Source organism: Solanum lycopersicum, chromosome 7 (genome assembly GCF_036512215.1).
Source record: "Solanum lycopersicum chromosome 7, SLM_r2.1".
In the NCBI taxonomy this organism is placed as follows: domain Eukaryota; kingdom Viridiplantae; phylum Streptophyta; class Magnoliopsida; order Solanales; family Solanaceae; genus Solanum; species Solanum lycopersicum.
This window is the reverse complement of record NC_090806.1, coordinates 12,330,622-12,353,672: the sequence shown is the minus strand read 5'-3', so window position 1 is coordinate 12,353,672 and position 23,051 is coordinate 12,330,622. Positions and strand designations below refer to the sequence as shown.

At 36.3% G+C, this 23,051-nt stretch overlaps 3 protein-coding genes across 3 annotated transcripts; all 3 read left to right on the top strand.

Moving 5' to 3' along the window:
• The first annotated feature begins 1,062 nt into the window (after nucleotides 1–1,062).
• LOC138337301 (uncharacterized) lies at nucleotides 1,063–4,972 on the top strand. Its single transcript, XM_069287207.1, has 5 exons — nucleotides 1,063–1,310; nucleotides 1,385–2,089; nucleotides 2,349–2,424; nucleotides 3,227–4,506; nucleotides 4,630–4,972. The coding sequence occupies exons 1-5, from the start codon at nucleotides 1,063–1,065 to the stop codon at nucleotides 4,970–4,972; spliced, it is 2,652 nt and encodes an 883-aa protein (XP_069143308.1).
• A 211-nt stretch (nucleotides 4,973–5,183) lies between these two features.
• Nucleotides 5,184–5,540, top strand: LOC138337300 (uncharacterized). Its single transcript, XM_069287206.1, has one exon. It carries the CDS (start codon nucleotides 5,184–5,186, stop codon nucleotides 5,538–5,540), a length of 357 nt encoding a protein of 118 aa, XP_069143307.1.
• An 8,562-nt stretch (nucleotides 5,541–14,102) lies between these two features.
• RPA32a (replication protein A) lies at nucleotides 14,103–19,362 on the top strand. The gene is made up of 10 exons (NM_001329418.1): nucleotides 14,103–14,219; nucleotides 14,288–14,398; nucleotides 14,985–15,082; nucleotides 15,724–15,765; nucleotides 15,846–15,923; nucleotides 17,210–17,288; nucleotides 17,398–17,481; nucleotides 17,588–17,667; nucleotides 18,801–18,869; nucleotides 18,981–19,362. The coding sequence occupies exons 1-10, from the start codon at nucleotides 14,124–14,126 to the stop codon at nucleotides 19,060–19,062; spliced, it is 819 nt and encodes a 272-aa protein (NP_001316347.1). The 5' UTR covers nucleotides 14,103–14,123; the 3' UTR covers nucleotides 19,063–19,362.
• The last annotated feature ends 3,689 nt before the right edge of the window (nucleotides 19,363–23,051 follow it).

Below are 23,051 nucleotides of genomic sequence, written 5' to 3'. Positions count from 1 at the left end.
TGCTCAAATTTTGTCGTACCAAAATCCACCCCCAAATCTCCAAAATTTTCCCTCCATTTACCCAAATTACCCCCAATCTTACCAAATTCCACCCCCTTATCAGAATATCGCTCCCAACTGTGCCAATGTACAGTCGAGCTATCAAGCACCTTCCCCCACATATCAAGTCCAAGCTCCAGCATATCAAAACCCCCTCCCGAATTACCAAGCTCCAGTGCCAAATTACCAGAGAAACCTCTACCCTAGAACCCAAGGTCCTCGCCCAAATGCCCGCAATTATCAACAGGTTCCTCCCCCTCAGCAAAGCGGGTATGATCTTTCTCGTCCCAGGTTTGAAAAAAGGCCTTCGAGGAACTTTACCGCACTGGCTGAAAGCCGGACCAAGCTATTCGAAAGATTATCTGCGGTCAGATACATCCACCCTGTGGGGACCAAGCCCGTAGATGTCAACTCTAAGTTCTACAAACCGGAGCAGAGATGTGCTTATCATTCCAACAGTGTTGGACATGACACAGAAGACTATATCAATCTTAAGCACAAGATCCAGGATCTGATCAACCAGGAAGTAGTCTCCCTCCATCCTGCGGCGCCGAACGCCAATACAAATCCGTTGCCGAATCATGGGGGTGGAAACATTAATATGATAGAAACAGACAAAGACGAGTGTGAAACTAAGAGGATTACTCCTGTTGCGCAGGAAGACTTGGAAAGGGTTGTCGCTTCTTTAAGCGTCAAGGAAAAGAGAGAGTTTTTTATTCAGACACCTACAAAGGATGTTGCCTTGGTTCCCTCACAAACTCTCTCCAAACCTAAGTTTGCTATAGAAACTGCCGTGACCCAAGGCATGACTAGGTCCGGAAGATGCTACACTCCTGATGAGCTTGCTCTCGGAGGAAAAAAGAAAGACCACGCCAAGAGGCCAATAAGTGAAGCAGAAGCGGATGAGTTCTGGAGGAGGATGCAACCGAAAGATTACTCCATTGTCAAACACTTGGAGAAACTCCGACTCAGATCTCCGTGTGGGACCTACTGATGAGTTCTCAATCCCACCGGTAAGCTTTGATGAAAGCTCTTGATGATACGTACGTGTCCTCAGGTACGAGCAGCGATAACGTAGCCGCCATGATTCATCAAGTCATTCGGGGACACCGCATCAACTTCTGTGACGATGAATTGCCAGCCGAAGGGAGATCCCACAACAAAGCTCTTCACGTCACTGTGATATGCCGTGGAAAGGTCGTCAATCATGTTTTGGTAGATGATGGATCGGGTTTGAATATATGCCCTCTGTCGACATTGAAACAACTGAGGTATGACCTCGGAAAATTGGAGCAAAACCAGGTTAATGTAAGAGCGTTTGACGGTGTGCAAAGAGATACATTAGGGGCGATGAACTTGACCCTCCAAATGGGCCCGTGGAGTTCAGAGCGAAATTCCAAGTGTTGGATATCGACACCAGCTATAACCTTCTTTTGGGAAGGCCGTTCGTTCACATGGCTGGAGCCGTCCCCTCCACTCTCCATCAAATGATGAAGCTGGTATGGAAAAATGAGGAGCTAGTTGTTCACGGTGAGAGAAGTCACTCAGGCAAGCAGGTGCCGGTCTTTGACGAGACGCCGCAAGGTGCGAATTTTTACACGGTGGAGTTGGTAAATGCCACCGATGAGGATTTGGCCCTGCAGACCCCCATGCCAACCGTGTACAGAGTGATTGCCTTGATAATGCTGCAGAATGGGTTCGAGCCAGGTTTTGGATTTGGAAGAGATTCCCAAGGAATTATCGAACCTGTTCCGGTCCTTGCTAAGGGATCCAAATATGGTTTGGGGTATACCCCCACAGATGACGATATGAAGATGAAGAAGAAAAAGGATCAAGAGTTGGCTAAACCGATACCGCATCTGTATCAATCCTTTCCAATCCAAGAGTGCGCCGAGCCTGAAGATTGTGGGGAAGGAATATGTGACCTCTTCAAGGAGATCAATGCTATTATCGAGGAAGAGGTTGAGTCAGCTGGTATTCGTGATGCTGAACCAAGAGAGATGCTGCAGAATTGGACTTCCACGCCAATCCTGATGTCCCGAACTCTTTGGTAGAAAGGAGTTATTTTATGCATACTAAAATCGCTGGTTGTCCGGAAGAGGCCCGAGACCCACCATTTCTGCATTTTTCTTAATTGTTCGAATTTTGAATTTTTGTTGTGATGTTTAAAAAGGCGACATGGCCCTGTGTCGTGACCAAAGTTTGCATTTTTGTTTTAAATGAAAGCCTCCTTATTTTGTTTTTAAACTTTGTTTATTTAGTTGCTTGTTATACTTTACTTTTCTAATTTTGTCTGTTTATGATTTCAGTAACATAAGTTACAGACCTGCCAATGTCATGTCATGTCATGAGCTAAATGAACAAAATGAGACAGATGACGACAAGGTTGGCGACTATGAAGAAGAAAATGGGGAACCAGATTATGTTGCAGAGGAATTTTGACAATTCGAGAATTAGCATAAACAGAATCTAGAGGAGACGGAAACAGTGAATTTGGGAGATTTAGAATGTGTCAAAGAGGTTAAGATCAGCACCTACCTGAATGGAACTCAGAGGAGAGCCTGGTTCATTTGCTTGCCGAATACAGTGATGTTTTTGTTTGGGAAGTCAGTGACATGCAGGGGTTGAGTACTGATGTCGTGTCTCATAAGCTACCAATCAACCCAAGGTTCGAGCTGGTGAAACAAAAGACTCGAAAATTCAAGCCTGAACTGAATTTGAAGATTAAGGAAGAAATCACCAAGCAAATAGAGTCTCGATTGGTGGAAGTGACATAATATCTAACCTGGCTGGCCAATGTCGTTCCGGTCGCCAAGAAGGATGGGAAAATCAGGATTTGTGTTGATTATAGAGATTTCAACAAGGCTAGTCCAAAGGATAATTTTCCGTTGCCAAATATCCATATTTTTATTGACAATTGTGCCAAACATGAGATGCATTCATTTGTGGACTGTTACGCAGGTTATCACCAAATTTTGATGGATGAAGAATACGCGGAAAAAATGACTTCCATCACACCTTGGGGTGTATATCACTACAGGGTGATGCCGTTCGGCCTCAAGAACGCTGGAGCCACTTACATTAGAGCCATGACGACTATTTTCCATGACATGATTCATAAGGGAGTTCAGATCATTTGACACACCTGAGAAAAATCTTTGAACATTTGCGTCGGTACAACTTGAAGTTAAATCCCACCAAATGTGCTTTTGGAGTCCCAGCTGGGAAGTTGTTGGGATTTATAGTCAGCAGAAAGGGTATTGAGCTTGACCCCTCCAAGATTAAAGCAATTCAAGAGTTACCTCCGCCGAAAACGAGAAAAGAGGTGATGATTTTCTTAGGGAGGTTAAACTATATTAGCCGGTTTATAGCACAATCAACAGTGGTGTGTGAACCCATTTTCAAGTTGCTGAAGAAAGACGCCCCGAATAAGTGGACTGAGGAATGCCAAACTGCTTTCGATGCTATCAAGAGCTATTTGTCTAACCCACCGGTATTGGTTCCTCCGCGAGAAGGGAGTTTTTTGTTGTTGTACTTGTCTGTTTCAGATAGCGCCTTCGGATGTGTACTTGGTCAACACGATGAGACAGGAAAGAAAGAAAGGGCTATCTACTATATAAGCAAGAAGTTTACTCCGTACAAGTCTCGTTACACTTTGCTGGAAAAAACATGTTGTGCTCTAACGTGGCTTGCCCAAAAATTGAGACACTATTTGTCTTCGTATACTACATATCTCATTTCCAGAATGGATCCGTTGAAGTATATTTTCCAGAAAGCTATGCCGACCGAAAAGTTGGCTAAATGGCAAATGTTGTTGAGTGAGTTTGATATCGTGTATGTGACTCAGAAGGCAATAAAGGCACAAGCTTTGGCTGATCATCTGGTAGAAAATCCCATGGATGAAGAATATGAACCACTTAAGACTTATTTTCACGATGAAGAGGTGTCGTTTGTGGGTGAAGATATTTCTGAAACATACCCAGGTTGGAGATTATTCTTTGACGGAGCGGCAAACCATCAAGGTAACGGTATTGGAGCAGTCTTGGTATCAGAATCCGGTCAGCACTATCCCACGACAGCTAAACTCCAATTTAATTGCACAAACAACATGGCTGAATACGAAGCTTGTATTCTCGGTTTGAAAATGGCCATCAACATGAATGTTTACGACTTATTGGTTATTAGGGATTCAGACCTTTTGATTCATCAAGTTCAAGGTGAATGGGCTGTGAAGAACCCGAAGATTATACCTTACGTACAGTATGTGCAAAATTTGTGCAAAAGGTTTCGCAAGATTGAGTTCAGACATACTCCCAGAATACAGAATGAATTAGCCGACGCTCTTGCCACCATCGCTTCGATGATCAAACATCCGGATACTGATTACATTGACCCGCTGGATATAGAGTTGAAGGAGCACCCAATCCATTGTTCACACGTTGAATCAGAACCAGACGGTTTGCTTTGGTATTTTGATATAAAGAGGCACTAGGAGTCTGGGACATATCCGGAAGACGCTACATCTAATCAGAAGAAGTTGATACGTCGTATGGCTTTTAATTTCTTTCTAAATGGAGAAGTCCTGTATAGGAGGACTCCGGATTTAGGTCTTTTGAGATGTGTGGATGCTGCTGAAGCTGTGAGGCTTATTGAACAGATACATGCTGGAGTTTGCGGTACACATATGAATGGGCTTACTTTGGCAAGAAAGGTATTTCGAGCCGGTTATTTCTGGATGACTATGGAGAATGACTGTTGCAAATTCGTGCAAAAATGCCACAAATGTCAAGTGCACGGCGATTTGATACGGGTGCCACCTCACGAACTTAATGCTATGAGTTTACCTTGGCCATTTGTAGCTTGGGGAATGGATGTCATCGGTCCTATAACCGGCCGCTTCCAATGGACACATATTCATTTTGGTTGCCATTGATTATTTCACAAAGTGGGTGGAGGCAGCCTCTTACAAGTCGGTAACCAAGAAAGTGGTGGCCGATTTTGTCCGCAACAATCTGATATGCAGATTTGGAGTTCCAGAATCCATCATTACTGATAATGGTGCAAATCTCAACAGTCATTTGATGAAAGAGATATGTGAACAATTTAAGATTATTTATCGAAAGTCAACTTCTTATCGCCCCCAAATGAATGGAGCTGTAAAGGCCGCCAACAAGAATATAAAAAAGATCTTGAGGAAAATGATTGACAAACATCGAAGTTGGCATGAAATGTTACCATACGCTTTACTAGGTTATCGAAGGACGGTCAGAACGTCGACTGGTGCCACTCCATACTTGCTAGTGTATGGAACAGAGGCAGTCATACTTGTTGAAGTCGAGATACCGTCATTGAGGATCATCCAAGAAGCTGAATTAAGTAACGCTGAGTGGGTTAGCAAATGGATCGATCAACTGGCTTTGATTGGTGAAAAGAGAATGATTGTCGTTTGCCATGGCCAGTTGTACAGACAGAGAATACTCGCGCCTTTCACAAAAGAGTAAGAGCCAGAAATTTTGAAGTTGGTCAGTTGGTTCTTAAGCATATTTTTCCTTATCAAGACGAATACAAAGGAAAGTTCGCGCCAAATTGGCAGGGTCCTTACATGGTTCGTAAAGTACTATCTGGAGGTGCTTTGGTCTTGTCAGAGATGGATGGCGCTATATGGCCCAACCCTATCAACTCAGATGCTGTCAAGAGATACTATGTGTGAAGTTTCATTTTGCATTTTCTATTATTTACTTGTAATTGTTCGGTTTGTTTGTATTCGTTCCATTTGAATCCTTATCCCTCTTGTAATGAACTATGTCTGACCTGAATTCTCGAGAACGAGATACGTAGGCGGCCTATGTCGGCTTCGGTCACCCCCATCTATCCCCTTTAATTATTTCCTTGTATCTAAACTACGTTCGACCTGAATTCTCAAGAATGGGATACGTAGGCGGCCTTTGTCGGCCTCGGTCGGTTTCTTTGTAAATTTTATTCTTGTCAACCTTTAAAGGGAACTACGTTTGACCTGATTCCTGCCTCAACGGGACACGTAGGCGCCACAAGGGTACGGTCATATCTCCAGTAAGTTCTATCCCCTTTGCAATAGAACAGGGACAGAATTTTTGAGAGGGACTCAAAAATTCTCTAGAAGAAGCCTTCTCTTCAGCAACTCAAAACTAAAGACGTTTAGAGATCTGCAGCTGGGACAAAAATTTTGAGAAGATCTCAAAATTCCGCGATCTGTTCAGTTACAGTGGAGAGATAAGCAAGATAGTAAACTGGGACAGAAATTTTGAAAATAGCCTCAAAATTTTGTTAGAATCTTCCCCACAAGTCCGGAGTTACCCTGAAACCCATCAGCGAATGATCAGATAGACCTTTCGAGTGTCAGATTCAAAGAAGCTTGTTAAGCCTGATATGACATGACTTGGCAGTGACTTTTTCAAGATACTATTTCTTAAAGATTTCTTATTTCTCTCAAATTTTACCTTTTTGTTTGTTTTGGCATAAAATATTTTTGTCTTATCTACCAAGAGTTGGGAAATCGGGAAATCAACCGGAGATATCAAGACAAGGAGCAAACAACTAAAGGAATCGACACAGATCAGTATGTTTTAAAACTGACAATTTTTCTGTGGATGCAGGTTTATAGCTTTGCTTTGAAAGCGGCCAAATTCTCCCGACGAATGAATATGGAGAGCTCCCAAAGAGGAGAAAACTATCTCCAAAACCATTAATTTTACTAAGAGCAAGAGGCAGTTCATATCGTTTGTGTCAGAATGCTTGGGAATGTGGTTTTTTTATTTCAAGTCATTCCCAACAATATGAAATTTACAAAAAGTGTCTAGCCAGATTCAAAGGTGAATCAAACAGGATTCTCAACGAAGAGTTCATGATTTCTGTAGAGGACGCTATTTGCATTACGTTATCAAAGCAAGATAATTACTGTCAATCAAGACAATGCATTACCCCAGAAGAGATAGTTATTTTATTATTATTTTATTATTATTGATCAAGTCGGTATATTATTTGGAGGTCGTCTTGCCGTTATTATCAACGCAGACGATATAAATATTTGTGCATTACGTGTTAAAAATCATGCATCGCGGAGAATCATGCATTGCGGAAAGTCATGCATCGCGGAAGTCATGCATTGCGGAAAATCATGCATTGCGGAAATCATGCATAGCAAGAAATCATGCATCGCAGGAAGTCATGCATCGCGGAAATCATGCATTGCGGAAAATCATGCATCGCGAGTTTGAAATTTATGCATCACGAGAAGATTTCGTGCCTCGTTAAATTTATGTATTGCGAGAAGACTTTATACCTCGCTGGAATTTATGGATCACGAGAAGATTTCATGCCTCATCAAGTTATACATCGCGAGAAGACATCATACCTCGCTGGAATTTATGCATCACGAGAAGATTTCATGCCTCGTCAAATTTATGCATCACGAGAAGAATCCATGCCTCGTTGAAAATCATGCATCGCGGAAAAATCATGCATCGCAAAAAATCATGCATCGCGGGTCAACAATTATGCGCGACGAGAAGATTTTATGCCTCGTCCAAATTTATACATCGCGAGAAGATTTCATACCTCGCTGAAATTTAGACATCGCGAGAATAGTTCATACCTCGCCGAAATTTATGCTTCACGAGAAGAATCCATGCCTCGTTGAAATTGGCACATCGCTAGAAGATTTCATGCCTTGCTGAAAGTTATGCATTGCGAGAATATTTCATACCTCGCAGGAATTTACGTATCGCAGAAAGATATTCATGCCCCACAAGAGGACATACACGGATAAAGAAACATCAAGAAGAGCATCAAAGATGACGGCAAAAGAAACATCAATATCACATCGGCATTTATTTATTTATTTCGACATCAAGTATAGAGTATATTTAAAGATTATATTGCAAAACACAAGTCATAAGCTTTATTTTCTGTACGTCAGACCAATCGAGCCGACGTCGAATACTGAGGAGAACAACAGAGTGTCGACATGGTAAAAAAGACACTGTCTCCCACTTAATTACATTTTTAAAGCTGATGAGTTTTATCTATTTGTCGAGAGCATCCCAAAGGATGAATTCTCCAAAAACCACAGGTGTGGACGACATCAAAAAAAGATGCAGCACAATGTGGAACTTTTTCTTAGCAGCAAACTGGACACAGTCCAAAGAGGAATGTCAAACTCTTAGGACGCGAGCAGAGGAGCGACTTCCACCACAATCAAACCACTCTTATCGAAGCATGTGGGTATTTTTTTAGTTCTGTCAGTTTCAGTCTCGCATCCGGAAGTTTCGATTTATCGGAAGCAAATTTCGAATCTGAGTGACAATGCGTCAAGAGCTTTGGAAATTATGTCCGTGTAAGTTCTTAATTATGGGTGTGAAGCGTGCCACATTCATGGCTAAGAGGTTACAAGCCTCCTTTTCATACTCGTTTGATTTGTCACTTGTCCAAAACCAAAGGTTATCTAGCATAATAGATTTCCTTTTCCACTGATCGAGTCGAACTACACACAGCCTGATTTCGAAGGTTTAAGGATATGTAGGCGGATTAGATGTTGAAAACTCGGTTGTATTCCAACATTCGCTTTAGAATTGTATTTTCGAGCATTTCGATACCTTCATAATTCGGTATCGAGGTGGCTTTTGATTTTTTAAAATCATGTGGTAAATCAAGCTTATCGAACTACAAGTGGTCTGAATTCTCATATAGCCTGAGATATGTAGGAAACCCGTTTCAAGGGTTCGGCCATAATTCCTAAACCCTTTGTTGAATCCTTCCTTTAAAAAATGAAGGGGGTTGGTCAAAATTGGTTTGGTCAATTTCATTTTCCTCGAGTTGCTTGCATCAACCCAAGTAAAATGAGGGACAGTTGTTGACACCCAATTTTGACCTACGTCGGTATAAATTAATTATCGAGTTTCGTAAGTTTTTCAAACAATTTAAATTAATTAGTTTTATAAATTTTGCGAAAATTAAATAATAGAATGCATGAACTTTATGTTACTTCGGATACTTTTAGCATAACTTTAGACAATATATATGTTTACATAGTTATGTATATAATTAGTATATTTCACGATTATTCAAAAACCATCTCAAAAATATTTTAATTTTAGTAAGCATCTTATCGTAGTTTAAATTATAATTATACTTTGAAGCATTATTTTATAATTATATTATTTAAAAAAAAAGAAGAGGAAAGCTCGTTGATTAATTAATACAAATTCATTTTTATTTAAGGTTTAGCCAATTTCTTTTATTAACTAAAATTGGCCATCTATCAAATCTAACCCATTTCCCTTTAATCCATTTAAGAGGCCATTGGGCCTTTTCTTCAAAAACGAGCCCATCAGAAACCCAACCCAAAATACCCCTTTTCCATCTTAAATCTTCAGCCCATCAGAAAGCCAATTCCCAAATTAATCCCCAGGCCCAACATCCCAGCCCACTTCAACCCTTTCCTTTTTATTTTTCTCCCTACCCGGCCCACTAAGCTAAAACGTCAACCCATTTTTTTTATTCCCAGCGGCCCAATTAATTCCCAGCCCAAATTAATACCCAACCCAATTCCATTTTACATTTAAACCCGCCCCTTTCCATTTTGACCCGACCGACCCAAACCAACTCCCCTTCCTTCCCCTTTTCCTCATTCATTTTCCAGAAAAAGAAATTCCAAGAAAAAACAGAACCCAGCCGCGAAACCCAGCAAAATTCCCCAGAAAACTACCCCCATATGTGAGAACAAAAACAGAAAACCCTCCCTCACGCGCAAGGAATCTCGTACAGCGCGTCGTAGCGTCTCCCTCCCTCCCCTTGTCTGTTTGTGCGTCTATTTTCAGAGGGGCGTAACATACTCGTACAAAAATGGAGAGCGACGTGGCGATATCGCAGCACTCCCCTTGTCCTTGGAACGAAATCGAATGGCTGTTCTATTTTTCCGTTGGAGAATCGTACGAAGATCGTACTGGTGACGTTCTCAGCCTTATCCTTTAAGGGATTCCAATTTCAAAAGGAGACTTGGAATATCGATTTTACCCTAAGCCTTTTCCTGATTTTCCCCCGCCCTCCTAACCCAAAACCCTAATTATATCTTCTATATAAACCCCCATCTTCTCCAGAAAATGGGTTGGAAAAATTTGGTTTAGGTTGGGTAATAGGATTTTCGGGAGGGACATTTTTAGACAGAAAGTTTAAACAAAGTGCTGGCTCATCTCTGTTCTCTGTTTAAAACAGAGCAAATCTTTGGGTTGGAGATTTCATAGGGAGATTTGTAATAGCTTATGCACACCCATATACATTCGTTGAAGTCGAATTTGAAACAGAAGTTGTTGAGTTTCTCGTTCGCTGCTCTCGAAAAGTAGCATTCCGTTTGTGAAGTCGTTGCTCCCTGCTCGTTATCGTCCCACTTCACTGCCCAAAGAAAGGTGAGAATCGACCCTTATTTTGTTTATGACTCGTCTTCTCTCGATTGTTGTATGTATGTGATGGGCTGGCATAAGTTTTTATTTTTTATTTTTTTTGTATATGTCATATTTTTTTTGGATGGTTGTGCTCTCTGGAATATAGTCTGGATATGGAAATATTAGTTTTGTCTATGTTAAGTCGTATTGAATGTCGATGTGGTTTCGTAGTTACTTATTTGCAGTGATTCGTATATTGTGTTCATCATGCTCTATTCTCATTCTGTCTGGTGTGTATGGACTGTTCTGTCATTCATTTTGTGAGGCTATTTTCCAACTTCTATAGATGTAATGGTTCTGAATATTTTCCTTTTGTTTAGGAGTCAGCTGGCCTAACGTAGGGTATGGTCCTCATATTGTCTAAGTTTGCTTCTTCGGTGGTTACCTTGTGTTTGTTTGGCCTATTTGAGTTATAGTTTCATGGATATCCATGTTTGTCCCGTGTGAAAATCTCAAGGTTTACTCAATGACAAGCCTCTCTATTATTTGTAATAAGTTGCACTAAGTTTTTTTTTACATGGCCCTTATAGCCTCTTTTATTAAGTTATAAGGTCATTTGCCATCTTATATATGCATAGTGCACACATTTTTCATGCTGCAGGGAATTCATTAGTCCCTATCATTGTGAACGTGCATACTAGCATTAGTTTAATACCATGCTTTTCATTAAATGTTGAGTTTTTTTTTGTTTTTTTTTTGTGAAATGAATATAACAAATGGTTGTTTTGCCTTTGACTTGTTGTTTGTTAGTCATTAATGTCGAATTGTTTAGCCGAGTTTAATTGGAAATTCGAATCTGCCTAGTCGTTTGAGGTTACTGTACCACGCCTGAGCATTTAGTATTTTTGTGTGTCCGAGCATTATTTTAAATGTATTAATTGCTTCAACATTTGTCGATTAGTGTCATTTAATTATGCTTCTATGTCGGAAATTTCTCTAGGCTTGTTTAGATTTTGGTGGGCAAGTTTGAGATATATATATTGTTTGAGTTTTTTTAAGTTACCAATAGACTATATACCATTTTATATATTAATGTTTATCGTCTTCTCTTGCATGAGCTCCCTTGATCGAGTTCTACGGACTCCATAGGTTCTCACTTTGCCCTGAGAATTGATCCTTAAAAGCTCCAAAATTCCTTTCATCGAGTCACCCGACGAACCAATTTTGGGATCAAAATTCCAATGCCAAATTCCATGAAGTCTGAAGAAGTCGAAGAAGTTTGGCTTAGGAGATCTTCTATTTTCATTTTGCAGTTTTATTTGTAATGTGCCTAAGCCCTTATCGTCTTTTACTTTTTCATATTCACTTTGTATTATTATATGCTTAGTTAGGACAGGTGCGAAAGAAAGAAAATGGGTTGAAAACCCAAACAAGAAATGGGTTAAAAAACCCAAAAAGCAGGTGGGTCCAAATTTCGGTTAAGGCGGACAGAACCCGAAATTGGACCCAAATCTCTCTCTCTCTCTCTCTCTCTCTCTCTCTTTCTTGTTTACATGCTTTCGTGCAATTGTTGTTAGCTTAGAGTTAGAAAAACTCCAACCCCGTCGAACGCCTTTCTATTTTATCAAACCTAAAACTAAACTAAATTTCAAAACGATAAATGTTTCAAATTCGCAAGTTCGCTTAGATTTAGGAAACTTAACTTTAAATAAAAATTCGCAAATCTTAAAATATATTGGTCAAATGGTTAGTTGCCGGAAAGCCGCATTAAGCGGAACGTCTTAGGTGCCTTCAAAACCTTCCTAAGACGTTAATAAGAATCTCCGAACCCTTTTAAAGTTTTCAAACGATTTTTCTGTTTAAAATATTTGAAAACAAGTTTTCTTAATTTTTCTTAAAAAATTAAGTGGCGACTCCTAAAAGTCGAAATCTCTTGAAAACAAAATAAACTCTTCCGACATTGTTTTTTCGATAAAACAATGAATGTGTCAATTTGTTTAATTTTATATAAGTTTAAGTGTCTACTTGTGCACATCCAAAGTTAAAGGTCATAGTTGCCAACGGATATCAAGTTAAGAGTCATGTTTATGTGTTATGCCTTTTTAATTACTATAATTTAAGATATATACACCTACACATCTTTATTTTTGAGTGGTCGCAAAAACTTTTTAAACTTATTAACTTATCATGGCTCAAGTTTGACAATTAGGTCAGGACACCGTTACTACCTTTACTAGACGAACTCTCTAATATTAGTCCATGAAAAGACACTGTTACTATTTCTTGTATGAGACTCTATAAAACGTACTTAATTTTTGTTAAAAATACAAGAAGAGTATAATTTCTATCAGGGTTCTTTGAGAATTATTCTACCATAAAACCTAGAATATACCTATATAAAAGATATTTTACTATATTTCTTCAAAAGGCATCTAAAATATTACATAACTTTTGAATATTCGTAAAGAGATGAAAATCTCGAATATTTCATAATATCTAGTTAGTCCAAGTCCACAACCTCATGTCCAAAGCAATTCAAACAATAAAGCGACAAACTCAAAAATGACTAAAAAGGGCCCACAAAACACCAAAGTAACTATAATGGTGTCATGCTATAAAAAATATGACAAAAATGCCAAAAATCAGCACAAGAATACCCATATCAATATTGAAATTTAAAAATGAAAAAACGACTCAAAAATGCAATGATGGGACCCATGCACAAAGTCATAAAATTGACTCACGAGGCTCCAAATAACTCAAGGAACAAATTTTATGCCATTGCAGTTATGTTGTGTCAAGTGATTTCCATCCTTTTCCTCTCGGCATTACTGGGTTGGAAGGATTGTATTGTCATGGTCAAAATCTCCCGTATGGGTCTTTTTCTAGAGATTTTTTCCTTTGAATGGAAGCACATTATTTGTTACATTCCATTTAATAACCAAGACATAGTGTTGAATCAAATATTCAGTCTATTGGTTTAGTTTAGTTTAGTTTGATACGAGTTATTTAGTTAACAGATTGTAGATAATTAAAGAGAGGAATGGGTTATTTAGAAAAAAAAAAATTCAAACGTTTTGTTTGATTTGAGGCATTACATTCAAAATTGGTGTATTTTTGCACTATGATAATAACATGAGCATATTTAGCCTAGTATTAAGTTAGCTAATTGATTAAAGTACATGCGAGTATTTTTGACCTTTTTTTCTTTAATCAATAAAGATATCAATATAAAATTATTTTAACAAATTTTACCGCGAAATAATATGGTGTAACATATAGACGAGTCTACTTCATTCTTCATAGATTTTTATTAAATTTCGAGTTTTGAATAAGAAAAATTCCTTGTTAGAAAAGACTATTATCAAATAAACCCAATTAAATACGAATTCAAACTTAATATAACTACAAAATGGAAAATTCAAAATAAAAAATTATAGTGTGAGTATAACAAAATTAATAGGACTAGTAGCAAACACTCTTTTTTTTTTCGAGTTCCAATATTTCTTTATTACCCTTGGGTTTATTGGCGGGAAAACTGAAAAGTAGATGAAAATGGCGGGAAATAGTTCATAGGGTTTCATATAGAATGTGAAGTTTCAGTTTAAACACCCAAATTTAGTGAATAATCCGTTTTTTTGTGTGATCAAAGAAGAAAGAATCGAAAAAATGTTCGGTAGCAGTCAATTGGATTCATTCTCCGGCGGAGGTTTTATGGCTTCTCAGTCCACTCAAGCCATGGATGCTTCACGCACTTCCGCTAAGGTGAAAAACCCTATCACTTTTTGCTCTTCTGTGTAGTTGGATATTCATTTTGTTTATTGATTTTGCAGAGTCGTGAAAACCCACCTCTGCTTCCGCTAACAGTCAAACAGATAAGCCAAGCAGTTCAATCTAGTGATGAAAAATCTAACTTTGTTATTGATGGTGTCGATGTCAACAATGTAAGAATTGTTCCTTTTTTCTCTATTAACTTAAACAGTTTTCTTCGTCGTTCTCAAAGGAATCGCTGAGGAGTATCATTGTCACATTTTAAAGTTAGAATTTACATACGAGTGTTTCAAATCTCATTAGCACGTGTTTGTAAAATTGTAATCAAAGAAGAGAACAGTTTGATGGTTCATACACTAATAGTGTCATATAAAATGGGGATGGGGAAAAGTTTTTAGGGTTACTTGATTTTTTAGTTTATAATTTTTAAGGGTCAGTATTTTGTTTGGTTATTCAGTACCTTTGAAGAAATTTGGGTATTCTCTTAATTTTAAATATATTTTGTGGGTCAAGATTTTATTTGGTTGTGTTACAATTGTGAAAACTTTCTTTTCATTTGCTTTTTCTTGGTCAAGTTTTTGATTTTCCAATGAACTCTGGATCTAAATGGTTAAGCTAGTGTTTCACTAGTGTGTGTACTAAGGTGCCTTTAATGTGATGAGTAAATATGTCAATTTATTCCTTCCACTAGAAAAAGAAGAAGATAATTTTGGGTTTATCTTTGAATCTGCATGAAACTTAACTCAATTCTTGGTTTAGGTGAGGTTGGTCGGGATGGCATATAAAAATTCTGAGAGAGTGACAGATGTGTCATTTACGATTGATGATGGAACCGGTCGCATTGAATGTACCAGATGGTAAATTTCTTGCCTATTATTTCTCTTGATATAACATTTTCTCAAAATATATTTGTATTCCAAGTTGATTATTGTATTCATAACCTTTATGAGAAGATGGATAAAAAACATGTAAGGATCTACATATTGTTAGGGGGCACACAGTGCTCATCGTAAGGGGATCTATTGCTGCAAGAACAATTAGATTTCTTGTAGTTCATAAACAATTGAAGCATTTAAGATTGTGATAGAGGGATGTACTGTATCACTAGTCATTTTTTCATATCAATTAGTTTGGGTGGTTTTACCCTGCTACTGCTTTCAGTACATATAACTGAAGGTGTCTCAAAAGAAAAACACCTCTTAAAAGTGCTTGAAAATTAAGATAAATTTATGTTATCTTTTTTTAATTGAAATACAATACGATTGTCCAAAATTAACCGAAGTAGGGAGCTCAATGCACTACTTGAAGCTTGGCATCATTTACCTTGATGGCTCTAGGTTTAATCTCTTACTGTTTTAAGTTGGTTTAAGTCCGTCTCTCTAAACTATTTTTTTCTATAGAAGCATGACTGTTCCCTTGTATAGTAATCCTGTTAGCCTAATTTGCACCTCTCTAGCTCACTATGCACTAAAGTTATTTCTTCCTATCCCTTTTGCAGGGTGAATGATGCTGTGGATACCAAGGAAGTTGAGCAAGTATCGTAAGTCACATCTCTATCAATCATTTTGGATCCAATGATATGTTTGCTCTTTAGCATTCTAATTCCACATTTTAAAGCAGGGACAGAATGTATGTCCGAGTCCATGGACACTTGAAAGGTTTTCAGGGTAAAACACAACTAGTGATCTTTTCTATCAGGTTTGTAAAGTTTATGCTTCTATTTTTGTTCTATTTTAATAAATGCTCCATATTTGTATGATCTTTATTAGTCTATGGCCAAATTTTTCTTACTTTTTATTGCAACTATGTTGCAGCTCTTCCTTTTTTTTTTAAAGGATATTTTAACTTTTTTCTACTCAAGAGTTGGTCAAGATTATGACCTCAGAATGTCTTCATTGAAAGTGCTTTTTACCTGGAACATTCACACCCTTAATTTTTCTCCAGTGCGTCAGGGAAAAGCTAATTCATGATCCTGTGCTAACCATCTTCCACTTGTTAGTATTGATGGCAAGGATGATCTCTTTGTTAAGTTGTCTGTGTTTTCTTGGTGGGGAACAACCTTTCCCTTTTTCCTTTAGAGATGGCACTAACCTGATTCCAACTTAAATAGCCAAATGGGCAGTTCATCAAGTGTGTTTACTGAGAAACATAGATATTTCCACTGTTGATGTTTAGTCAATTGAACTTTATAATGGTTATCAAACTTTGGTATGATTGGTCATTTCAAGTATGGAACATCTGTTTTCAGGTAGTTTTCTTAAACATTTAAGACTGACTCATAATTTATCAATTAGGCCACCTCTTTTTGTTGTACGCTGTTGAAGTTTGTGTTCTCAAGTGTTTGCCTAGAGACAATAGAATGCTAGAAGACAAACAATTTATTAATGGACGCCAGGGACATAATTTGGAGTTGAATCAAGACAGCTCAGTGTTTATTTATACAAGCAATTCTTTTTGGACTTGTGCACTCTTTGTGTGATAACAATGTCCCCCGAGTGTCTTTCCAGATTTTGTGTTTTTCAGACATTGAATTTCCAAATCTATCAATCTAACTTTCATTCTTATGTATGGATTTCTTAGTTTTTCCCTTGTCTTTTTTAGGATGTCTAGGGATATTGGGTGCTGAAAGTGTCATTGGGTGAACTTTGCTACATATAAGTCCATAGATCAGTGTTAACTATTTATTTTGTTTGGTTAAGTGCTTGTAATTTGGGAATTTTAATCAGATGGAACACTAGAATCACTTGTTGATTAAGGGTGAGATTCTATTCCCCCTGTGGTTTCCCAGTTTTCACTTGGCCTCCCTGAGTTTTAAAGATATGCATAGCACCTCCAAACCTTTCTTGCATTAGATTTTATCTTCTTTTTTTTTTTTGGGGGGGGGGGGGGGTTGTTTATGCTGCATGTGCTTGTTGACTTCATTTAGTGATTCTTTTATAATATTATCAATAACCTTTCTATTTTGGCCTTTGATGATTTTTCAGACCTATAACTGAGTATAATGAGGTTGCTACCCACTTCCTTGAATGTATCTATGTCCATCACTGCAATAGGAAGCCACAGGTATAAATCTAGTTTCTAAAAACAATGAGTTTTATATACATCATCTTTTTTTGTTCTCAATAACCCACTTGGTGAATAATTTCTAGACTTTTATTCTATATGAATACAGAGTGGTCTCTCTGTCTCCACTCCCAGCAAAACTGATGTGCCTGCAGCAGTTAGTGCCCCTTCAAGTGGATACAATTCCAGTCAAGTTAGTATTGACCATACAGTAAATGATGATTTCAGATTGCCATTCTACTATTCATCACTCTTGATGATTTTGTTTGATTATCTGCTTCATCCATTATTTCTTTCAGTTCTCTGGAAATTTGAGCATTGATGGACTCAAGGGCATAGAAAAGATTGTTATAGATTATTTGGAACAGCCGTCCTCACTGTAAGTTGCTTAGTATGCTGTTAATCATAACATTGATCATGCTGTTCATAGCTTCTCTTTGGTTGACAAGTGGCATGCTTTCCCAATGATGGTCTAGTTTTCTAGAGTTCAAACTAACTTGACCATTTAACTTGAGGATTTATTTGGTTTTGGCTTACTCTACATCTCAACTTGAATGCAGCCCTGTTCATCTTCAATTCAGATTCTCTTAAAATTGAAGTGTTTGAAATCTCCGATTCTTTCTGATTTTACTTGCATGTATTTTGTCATTTTTCTCATTTTATTCTTCAAAAGCATACAAGAGGAGTAACATTACCCCTTAGGGTTGAAGCTTATTTTCTGAGGGTTAACATACATATGCATACACAGACACATTGAAACACAGCCCAAATCCTCTCGAGCAGACAGTGAAAACGATTTTCTATCTTAATTTTGCAATGAAGACAGAATGCTCTGACAGGTCAGCAGCTTTGAAACTACTGCCTGCGTGTGACCGCTACATTTGAACTTCTGGAAATTACTGTCTTAACCTGCTGAAGGCATTTTATTTGACATTATTGCCACTTTAAACCAAATATTTACTGAAAAAAGACAGTATATGTAATAAACTCATAACGTTTTCCCCCAACTATTATCTGGAAAATGTTATATGATGAAAACCATCAATGGAATAATTTTAGTGCTTAATTGGTTATGCATATTTCTAGCAGTGAATATTTAAGGTTGATGGGAATTGTGTTTTGGTATGGATATCAGAAATAAAAACAATGTCCTCTAATTGGAGTAGGTGGTATCGATTAGTGGAGGGGGAGTCACAATAGCTATACCCTTAAGAGAGCAACACATCAAAATATGACAAATTTTACATCGAACTAGCAGAAGGACCTAGATTTCCATGATTTATTTGGAAAACAAGATTGATATCATTTCCTAGAGTTAAAACACAATCACCGCAGTTTTGCCTTTTGTGGAGCACATAGTCTGCTGCTGAGCAATTTTGCATTAACTGCTTCTTAATACCATCCTGTAATATTGTAAAAGATAAACTTTTGAAGATGCTGCATTCATCTTTGTTTGAGTTGATCATGTTCCCCTACTCTAGATTGCAAAATTGACAACATCTCTATGTTCAGTGCACAGGAGAAAGGGATACACTGGAATGAAATTGCTCAACACCTTAGAGTTCCTTTGGAGAAAATCAAGTACATCTCTTTATCACTCACACAGAAGATAAAGGAACAGTTTTGTTTCTCATTCTTATTGCATGCAGGTTTTTAAGAACGGCCTACTAAGTCATTTTTGAATCTTAATAGGGAAGCAATAGAATCTCTTGAATCTGAAGGGCTGGTTTACTCTACCATTGATGAATGTCACTTCAAGTCGACAAGTGCTTAAAGCCTTGCTTACATGCTCAGGGAATCAGAGGAAAGATGATAGTTAGCTTGACATCATCAAATATATCAAGTTTTAGGAACTGATTTCTGTCATTGCAGTCTAGCTTTTTGAATTGAAGTCTACTTATAGACAAACCTGCATTTTTACTTTTATTTGTCAAGAGTCATGTATCTGTTGCCACTCCTGTTTTGGTGTAAAGAATTATCCATGGATAGAGATATGCAGACCTTTAGTCCTGCAAATATCTCCAACGGAATGGTGCTTTTGGCAGACCAAGTAGTGGAATCACTAAATGTTTACTTTCATTTATTGGTCGAACGATAACCATGTCTCTTTTATTGAGAGCAGTGGTCAACTGACCTACAACCTTAGAAGAGTGCCAATTCCTAAACAATGCAATATCAAAGGAGAGTGTAAAATTGGTTTGTTGAGAAGCAGACACATTCTAATCAGATTTGTATCAATTGAAGACTTTGTAAATATGATGTCTAAAACATCACTAACAAGTTCTGGGAAGAAATCCTTTTTTTCATTAGTTGCCTATTCACATGATATGGCTACAACAAATAAGACTAACCCGAGTTGTGCAAGGTTTATCTAAGGAAAGTTACCTAAATTTGTTGAACTAGAGATAGAGGATACCAACTCCGGGGAATCAAGAATCGAAAGAGTTAAGTGGTTTACGATATGTTACCTGACGTAGTTTTGTCTTTTGTGTAAATTAAGTTAAGTTGAATGACCGTTTGATCTCTCTAGAGGAGCAATCATGTTGCTATTCTAGGTAGAGGTGTGTGTTCGAGCGTTCATATTGAAAGCATTATTCAATTGAAGAAATGAATAAATTATGTTGGAATAAATTGAGAGGGTGAATGAATTAATTAAAATATATTTTATTTGTTAAATATTGACATTTTAATAATTATTTTAAAATATAAATATTTTTAATAATTATGCTAGATATTTTGACTAATAAACTAATTTTTTTAATAATTTTGAAAAAATGTGATATGTTAAACAAAAGAAATGATTTAGTAATCGTCCTTAGACTGGTGGTGTCCCCTCCTCCGCTTCTCCACATACATGCAATACTATCTTTCCAACACATTTTTTTTTATCCCAATATTATTACCCATTATTATTACTCTTACTCCTTTTCCCTTTATCTTTTTTTTTTTTTTTAAAAATCCTTTTTGTCACATAACTCTTTTTTTTCCTTTTATAAAGTTTCTCTTTCTTTGTTGAAGATACAGACAAGAAAGGCCGCTAGTCATTTCATAATATCCTTCCACTTGCTTTCATCTCCATTATTTCTTTACACATTCATGCACTGTAAACCCATCAATTTTTCCTTGGAGTTTGAAAAAATATTTATTAAAAAAGCTTTTATGATTTTAAACTAAAGTTTGCTAAGTGGAAAATTAAATTAAGATATTGTCCAAAATAGAGAAAAACTTAAAGTTATTTTTTAATCAGATTAAAAAAAAAAAGAGATTATTATTTTAAAATGGAGAAAATATTTTATTTTGAAAAATTCAACTTTATTTATTGATCAGAAGTACTTTGTAATGTCATTAGTTAGTGATAGATATTAAGTCAAATAAAGTTCAAGTAATTGTTGATATATATGAGGAAAATTTCAACTATATCATATGCATGTTCTAAATATATAAAATAGTATGTACTATCAAGAGTGAAATAGTAATAGGTATATTATCTCATTATTTTTTAAATGTGTAATTATTATTAGATAAATATTTTTAGTTTATAATGGATAAATAAAGATGAATAAACGGAAGGAATATTAGATAATTGTTATAAATACATTGAATGAGTGGATAATTCATAAAGTTAGTACATGAACAATTATCCATATTCACTAGATTTCATGAACCTTTTTGGATAAGAATGTATCTATTTATTATAATACTTAATATAATGACTTTTAGAGTGATTTCTTAACCTATAAATAGGATTGTTAATTCACTATTATATGATATACATATGCGACTTACATACACATGAATAAGAAGAAAATTTCTCTTCTTCTATCTACTTTTTTAGTCTTCTTCTCTTTATGATTATATTCTTATGATCTTAATTTTATAACACGTTATCAACACGAATATGATCTAAAAGTTGTAGCACTTCGCAAAAGTGTTGTAGTTGAAAAACTTGTGAGCAAGAACATGTTTTATTTATATTTTCTTGTTACACATTTATGTTTTCAAAAGTTCCTCTTATATTAATAATTTATTTTAATATATATGTGATATATGAAAAGGTAAAACGTATTTATTTGTTTTACTTTAACAAATTTTATATATTGATTTATGATTACACTAACAGTACTTCGTTTTAGAAAAGAATTGAAGGATAGAGAAGTATATTTTTATGTTGATTTTTTATGTGTTAATTATGAGTAACTTATTAATATTTATAATTGCTAGAGGTGAGAAAACTCTCAATCTTATTTTGACTAAATTTGCTTCTATAATTCTTGATTTCATTTAAAGGCTAATGATTGAGTTCTATTGGTATTGACTTATATGACATTGATTGAAGGGTAAGATGATGGACTCAAGTCTCATCGCACCAAAATGGTAAGACATCTGGTTAAAGTCTGGATGACATAATGAAAAATATTTGAGGGTAAGACGGTAGATCATATTCTATCGCACCAAGAGGGTAAGACATCAATTCGAGTTTTTATGAACCATAATGATAAGGTATAGGGTTCAAGTCCCATAGAATTATGACCTAATGTGTCTTGTATGGATAAGACATTGAGTTTGAGTCTCAATGTACCATATTGATGATAAAATAACTGAGGCAAAGTAATATATTTTTTTTTTATGAAAAGTCTTTAAATTCATCATATTAAATTTGCTCCATTCCTTGAAAAGAATGTGGTAGCTACATGTGATAACTTTGAAATCTGCCTGTTGATTTGCTCCATTCAATCATATGAATGTGGTAGCAGCGATTATTTAGTCTGAAAGATGACAAATAATTAATGATATGAATAAGGGCATGGAGGGATGGAATTATAATAGTCATTATTGTAATAATTATTACAGGATGAACACTAAGGGTTATCCAAATAGTCCTTCAAAATGTGAAGGCAATTTTTATTATTAAAATGATATGAAAGGTCATTGGACTTGTGAATGTTGTTGACCCAGTAATTTGACAAGTTTATAAATCCTCCATCAAAAAACAAGAAGATAAAGTGATGATACCCTTGATCTTTCAAAGAGATGTTGAGGTGTGTCAAAAAAATATAATGAATTTTAAATCTATGACAATGTACTTATAAAGCAAATTTATGAAGTACATATAAATGATTAGTCCATTCCTTGAGGAGAATTTGATTACTTGTGATGAGTATCGTGAATGTTCGACCATTCTATAAGAGAATGAGTCAAGATGTGATAAAATCATTATGAGTTGAATATATGCCACAACTGACCTCTACGGAAGGTTTGAGAAAAAATGATATATGTCACATCTCATCTCTACGGGAGGTTTGAGAAAAATAAATAAATTATATTTGACATGAACGGTCAATAGTCATGTGCGTTTATACGTTATGAATATTATGGTATGTTAGTTATGAACTACCAAAGGGCAAAAGAAATAAATAGTTCTTACCTATAAGGGTTGTGGTCATTATTATGTGGCAATACAAATTTGTCATAAGTTGTGTACCTATGGTACAACAAAGTAAAGCAAGAAACATGTATTGCTCATAATGATTTTGACCATAACAATAATAATATAATTTCCTCCTTGAAGGAGATGCTCACCATAGAAATGGTGTCATGCAATATGTGATAGTACACAAAATTAATTAGCAAGCTCTAACGAGTTGTGTTATTACCAAAGGAATAATAATGGGGTTGTAGTAAGTCTCAAAAGAAACTTTTTAAGTTTCGGATGAATTAAAAAGAAATATTGATACTATAAATTATGAAAAGATTTAATATCTT